This window comes from Podarcis bocagei, assembly GCF_964188305.1.
Source record: "Podarcis bocagei genome assembly, chromosome: 7".
NCBI lineage: Eukaryota > Metazoa > Chordata > Lepidosauria > Squamata > Lacertidae > Podarcis > Podarcis bocagei.
The window spans coordinates 84,831,509-84,838,431 of record NC_138132.1 but is presented as its reverse complement, the minus strand read 5'-3'; the positions used below and the strand labels follow the sequence as shown (position 1 = coordinate 84,838,431).

Below are 6,923 nucleotides of genomic sequence, written 5' to 3'. Positions count from 1 at the left end.
CCAGAGGCCCACCTGTTTTCACAGCGGCCTGTGAGAAACCCAGAGGCAGGATTTGAGCACAATAGCACTTTCTCCCTTCCTGTGGTTTCCAGAGACTGGGATTTAGACGCTGCCTCTGGCTGCATGAAGAAGTCCTTTCAATGTCCTTTTTGAGGCGAGGCAACCAGAACTATATACAGCATTCCAGCTGCAGTCATGCTATAAATTTACATAACAGAATTATGCTATCGGCAGTTTCGTTTTCAATTCCTTTCCTAGTGATCCCTAGCATGGATTTTGGCTTTTTCGTGGCTCCCACCCATTGGGCTGATTATTGCAGAGCTCTTCCATACCCAGCTGCGTATGTGCACCTGTATGGCTTCCCGGATTGGTGCCTTGCCAGAAAAACTGGACACACACACACACCACCCCGCCAGTGTTGAATCCTGCCCCCCTTCACGTGCTGCTGTCCCAGAGTTTTTGCTGACAATCATCATCGTCTTTTGAGTGTTACTGCCACCTGCTGCACGCTTAAGATGATTACAAGAAGGTTCTGATTATTCCACCCAGATTCCCGAAGGTTTGTTTTGAAAAAGCTCTACACAAAGTTCTCTTTAAGCAGATTTGAGTTAAATAGGACTCTTCTTCGGATGGGATGTATTTCATTTCAAAAGCTCACATATCATGGACCAACACAGAGGTGCCAGCTCAAGGGTGGGGGGCTGAGCTCTTGGGGGGCCCTGGGGCTTTTCTGCAGCGGGAACTCACCAGAACTCAGTTCCAGCACCTCTCAGGTGGGTGCCATTGCCATTACAGTGGTACCTCGGTTTATGAACTTAATCCGTTCCAGAAGTCCGTTCTTAAACCAAAACCATTCTTAAACCGAGACGCGCTTTTCCTAATGAGGACTCCTGCCACCGTTTGTCTTCCATTCTTAGACCGCGGTAAAGTTCTCAAACCAAGACACTATTTCTGGTTTTGCTGAGTTTGTGAACCAAATCGTTCTTAAACTGGACTGTTCTTAAACCAAGGTACCACTGTATAAGAGAACAAGGTGTTCACGGTGGGTTCTGGCCAGGGCCTCTTTCCTCGACAGCCCCAGAGAGGAGGAGGTGGAACCAGGAAGGAAGGAAGGAAGGAAGGAAGGAAGGAAGGAAGGAAGGAAGGAAGGAAGGAGACTGAGAGACAACGAAGAAGAAGAAGAAGAGTTTGGATTTGATAGCCCGCTTTATCACTACCTGAAAGAGTCTCAAAGTGGTTAACAATCTCCTTTCCCTTCCTCCCCCACAACAAACACTCTGTGTGGTGAGTGGGACTGAGAGACTTCAGAGAAGTGTGACTAGCCCAAGGTCACCCAGCAGTTGCATGTGGAGGAGCGGGGAAGCGAACCTGGTTCCCCAGATTACGAGTCCACCGCTCTTAACCACACCACCACACTGGATCTCTTGGTTATACTGTAGAGTTATACTGTAGTGTGCCAGGCCTCAGACAGGATTGGAAGACTGATCAGATACCTTCTGCCCCACCCCACCCCTCCAACGATCTTGGATCCATCTTATTTATCTATTGAATTTCTAGCCCACCTCTTCCTCCAAGATGCTCAAGAAGTCATCTACATGGTTTCCCTGCTCCACAACCGCCCTGCGAGGTAGGTGCGGCCGAGGCAGTCAATGGCCCTGGGACACCCGGTGTGGCCAAGTGGAGATTTGACCCCTGGTTTCTCCCAGGTCCTAGTCCAACAATCTTTAACAAAACTGCACCACCCTGGTTCTTGGGAGTGTTTCCACCTCGACTTTTGCCTCAGGTGCATGTGTTCGAGAAATGCAGGTGACAAAAACACAAGGCAAAGTGAGGTTTCCCCCCAGGTTGTTCTCACTTTATTAGGTATGACATGAAGAAAAGTGGGGGGGGGTTCTTACACCTGCATGCAGCAGAAGGTCAGGTGGGATTAGGTTTTTGTGTTGTTGTTTTTAGTACTGGTGGTAGGTTGGCTGTTAAATAGTTGTAAACTGTTTATTTCTCTGTGAAGTCTCATTGCATGCTTGAGAGAATGCAATTGTCAAGAGAAGGAAGGGGGGGAGGGGAGGGGTGTGTACCATTCCTGATCTAAGATGTTCATGCTTTATTTACAAAGAACGAAAGCGGGCACATTACAAAATGGTCACAAACTGCCAAGAAGTTGAAGGGGTGGAGAGGGGGTGGACATCCATGAAAATCTGGGAGGGCGGATAGGAGAAATGCAGGTCCTTTCTTGGTTTTTCCCCGACAAGAATCTTCACACCGCGCTGTGCAAAAACCAGACTTTGGAGGAAAACAAACCACTTGCACAAAGAAGGCGTCTCCAGACGGCATGTGAAATGGAGGAGAAGAGAAACGCTGGCGCCAGAGGGGAGGAGTCCCTGTCTGGGCAGTGCTTGAAGGCCTTTGCTCTGCATCTAAACTTGGCATTAAATGAGACTGGCATCAGCCTTTGGGGGGAGACTTGCAACAGGTTCCTCTTGATGTGTATTTTGGAAAGAGACGACAGGAGCAAAGAGAGAAGAGTGCCACGCTTTGCACTCGCCTCTCTAACACCGTCCCAACTCTCTCCAGGGACACACACATACACACACCACACACACACACTCCACCCTACAAGAGTGCTTTGGCCTGACAGATGTGCCCTTGAAAAGCAGTCAGGATGGAAGACAAGAGATATTTCTGGCGGGAGGGGTGTGTGTGTGGAACCTCTTACATGTTTGTGAAGCTGGAATGTCGCTCATCATACAAAGTTCTGAGGCACCTCTGCTGTCTCACTCGTTTTGGCTTCGGGCTCCCACCCTCCGTCGGCAGGTGAGCCCCAGAAGTCTGCCCACATATGGTGGCCCTTGGATCAAAAAACGTTCACCGCCCCAGTCTTCATCCACCTGATGTCCCAACCATCTCATTGCCGTTCCCCAGAATTTAAATGTGAAAGAGAAAACATGCTTTCCTAGCATGAACCAGTGATCTTGGTTACATTCGAGGGAGAGCACTGTGAGTGGAAGTCCTGTGTGCTAGCAAGTCCCAAAGATACACCAGATCTGGGACCTTGTCACCAGCATATCACAAGGGATCCATTAGCCTAAAGTTCTGCCAGGTGGTCAGATGGCTACCAGCACAGCTAGGCTGCTGGATGGTTCTTGCTGTCTACAAAAGGAACCCAAAAAAATTCCCAGTAAGTTTTATGAAATCTTAAAAGATTTGTCTGGACAGATGATTAGATAGACAGAGTTGGGGACGGACGGACTCAAAGAGTCATCTAGTCCAACTCATTGCAATGCCAGAATGGATAGAGAAATAGAGTAATACTACAAGGTCAAGGTAGGTAAATAAGTTTGGCTGCACCAGAACTCTGAGGCTGTGACCTTCTGACAGGCCAACAAGGAAAAACAACACCCTGTTGAAACTCTCATCCAGGACAAGATAGCTGAGACATCTTTCATGAAGCTGTCCTTCACAAATGTACAACTAAGAGTCTATTGGACAAGGAAGATGAGAGGGAGATTTGCTACTGGAAACCACAGGGAAGAGTGGCCATTGGGGCCCTGCTCTGAAACAGCAGACCACTGTCAAGAACTGGGCAGAGGAGGAATGGCAGAGACCATCTCCCTCAAATCCTGACCCTTCCAGGGAGGAGGAACACTGGTTTGCGGGAGGTCACAGAGGCAGATGAGGGGAAAAGTTGGGAAATAATGGGAGAGAAGGAGGCAGAACTGGAACGGCCAGTCTTTAGAAAGCATTCCAGACTCTCCATCTCCCAGGACCCGGCGAGCCTTAAAAGTAGGACAGCAAAGAGCTTAAAGACAGAGGTCACGGAGCAGGACCCGTAGAAGTGACAGATGAGGAAGTGGGAGAGATTCACTCGGGACAATGCCATTATCCAAGAGGCTGGGTTCTCTTTAGCCTCTCTCTGTAATATCGGAATAAAAAAGGACAGTAAGAAACTTTCCCTTGTTTTTATACTTTCCTGGGCAACCAGCCAAAAGCCACTAACAGCATCCTGACACCCACACAAAAATGGCCCAGGTGCGAACTCGCAGGTGAAGGGTAATGGAATCAGCACTCCTGAAGGTGAGGCAGGTGGACGAGGAAGCGATCACAGCTCAGCGCCTACTTTTTACATAGGTTTGAAATTGTGCCATGTTGAATCCTTCCTGTCCGTTTCCAGATCAGGGTGGCCAGTGATTTGCATGGACTGGGGTTGTGTTTTTGTTTTCAAGTTTCAACACAGGTATAAGACCTAAGAAGTATGAAAATGTTGTATATCCATACAGATGCATGCTGGGCTTGAAGCCACAGCGAACGTGACCTGGGAGATTTCAGGTGGGCATTTTGACGGTGCCGCCACCAACAAGTCCAAGCTAAAGGAGAGGGCTTTGGGGAGAACTAGCTCAACAAGCAAGGAAACCTCTTGAGTGGCAGATAAGCCACATGGCGCTGCCCCTATTTCGCCAAAGCTTCTGGGTCAGGCTTGCTCTTTGCTGTGCACAAGAAGGGCCCTGCACAAATATTGCAAATGCACCACCGCTCCAAGCTGCCTCTACCTCTGAACGTCTGAACCTTAGATTCTGGGTGTGCTCCAAAAACAGTAGGGCACGGTCAATGGCAACACCTCTTGGAACTTCCATGTATCATTGGACTCCAGATCCCATCATCCCTGACCATCTGGCCAAGCTGGCTTCTAGGGCTCATGGGAGTTGGACAACACCTGGAGGGCACCAGAGCAGTAACAGCTATCCTATCCAGACAGCTGTCCTAGACAGGTCCCATTAACATGAACAGGACTTTGTCCAACAGCACCACACAGTGGGTGGGAGCAGAAGCACAGCATAATTTCTTTTTTTTTACTGGCCATTCAGCCCACGTAGTTGCCAAACCAGGAAGGACGAAGGTGGTTCTTAAAAGTGTCCGAGGTGGCACCAAGCAACGCTGAGAAATGAATCTTGGCGGAATTACATCTATGGCGGGTCACAGAAAAAGGCGAGACCAAAGTGAGGCTAAGAGTCGGAAGCCCAAGCTTTCTACAGCGCAGGCGTTGGTTTCCGAAAGACTTGTGCTATCTGGCTGGTTTGGTCTGGTTTCGTTTCAGCCGCCCCACATGCTCGGAGCAGCCGGATCAAAAAACCGTAGCCGTGCATTTTCCCATGAGCGATGCACAGAGTAGTTTGAGTGTGCAAAGAGGAGAATGAGCGCAACCTTCCACATGCCCAGGTGGAGACTGGAGGAAGGTGGGCAAGGAGGTCAATTCAAGGGCACTTAAGAGTACAAAGAGCTTTTCAACAGGTTGGGGAGAAGCACGGCGAAGTCGGGTCAGGTCGGGTGGGTGGGTGTCATTTAGCTGTCAGGATAAGCAGAGGCCAAACGTAAAATATTTCCAGTGCTGGGCTATTGCTTGAAAAAGTCTATACATCAATGCACCCACGGCAGGAGAAGGTGGCGGTGGCAGGAATGGGTCACGATACAAAACATAAAAGAGAACCTTTATCCTTGGCATGGAGAATAGAGGAGAAGCAAGAGAGAAGTTGCTTCCCGGAAGGAGGCAGACAAAGAAAGGGAAGGAAGAGAGAGAGGGGGACGAAGGGAGCAGCAGCTGCTTCCCGAAGGAGACAGGAGACAATGGAGAAGAAGAAGGAAAACAAGAAGAAAAGGGAGATGATTAAGAAGGAGGGAAGCCTCTCTTGCGAAAGAGGCAGGAGACTAGAGGGGAATCTTTTCCCCAGCAGTGAAAGAAAGACGTCTGGGAATCTACAAGGAGTTGGGTGGAGGAGGGTTCAGGTATGGTGGGGTAGGGGGCAGTTTCTCCTAATCACTGGCCACGTGGTTCTCGTTCTGTAAGGCGTGCCAGCGCTCTATCTTCTTGTCCTTGTTCTTCAGACACTCGTACCAGTGTTTCAAGCGCTCGCCTTTGGCTGTGATGCCCAGCTGGCACCCACCTGCAAGAGACAGAAAGGCAGCTGCAGAGAGAGGAGTTCCGTGCATCATAAGGTACCCCTGCCCGTATGGGCCAGTCGTGTCCGACTCTAGGGTTGTGCGCCCATCTCACTCTATAGGCCGGGAGCCAGCGCTGTCCAGAGACACTTCCGGGTCACGTGGCCAGCGTGACGAAGCTGCTCTGGCGAGCCGGCACCAGCGCAGCACACGGAAACGCTGTTTACCTTCCCGCTATAAAGCGGAAACTATTTATCTACTTGCACTTAGGGGTGCTTTCGAACTGCTAGGTGGGCAGGAGCTGGGACCGAACGACGAGAGCTCACCCTGCCGCGGGGATGCGAACCGCCGACCATACGATCGGCAAGTCCTAGGCACTGAGGTTTTACCCACAGCGCCACTCGCGTCCCTCCGTGCATCACGGCAGGCCTCAAACCGGGACCGCACTTCCAGGTTATCTTTTTTTCTTAAATCTGACAGTTCGCATCTCATTCAACCAAAACTCAACAGTTGCCCTGGGTTACCTGGCTGAGATGACCCCCTGCAATGCCCACGGTCCCATCAAAGATCCGGTGCCACCTCCCCTAACCGGGCCCCCCCTCCCAGGGGCTTTGGACTGCAACTCCCATCAGTCCCCAGCCAGCAAGGGCTGAGTGGGGCTGCTGGGAGTTGTAGTCCCAAAGCATCATTGGGTGGAGGAGGACCAGGAAGACCTTGCACTGAAGATTGTACTGCAAAGCACCTCTTGGTCTCAACTAGGGCCAGGGCCTTTTCAGTACTGGCCCCAACTTGGTGGAATGCTCTGTCACAAGAGACTAGGGCCCTGCGGGACTTGACATCTTTCCGCAGGGCCTGCAAGACAGAGCTGTTCCACCTGGCCTTTGTTTGGACTCAGTCTGACCCTTAGGTTTGCCTCCCCTTATGGTTTTGATCTATGGGCTACTATTAAAATGAGGCTGCATTTTAAATTGCATTTTACCCCGTATTTTTAATTG

The 6,923-nt window shown here is 50.4% G+C and overlaps 1 protein-coding gene across 3 annotated transcripts in view; it reads right to left on the bottom strand.

The window, feature by feature from the left end:
* Positions 1 to 5,364: 5,364 nt before the first annotated feature.
* Positions 5,365 to 6,923, bottom strand: part of RPH3A (rabphilin 3A) — a 128,438-nt gene continuing 126,879 nt past the window's right edge. For all 3 annotated transcript variants that reach the window (XM_081203043.1, XM_081203044.1, XM_081203042.1), the window contains one exon: positions 5,365 to 5,933. In XM_081203043.1, the coding sequence (XP_081059169.1) occupies positions 5,803 to 5,933 (131 nt within the window). In that variant the 3' untranslated portion in view covers positions 5,365 to 5,802. The remainder of the gene's footprint in view (positions 5,934 to 6,923) is intronic.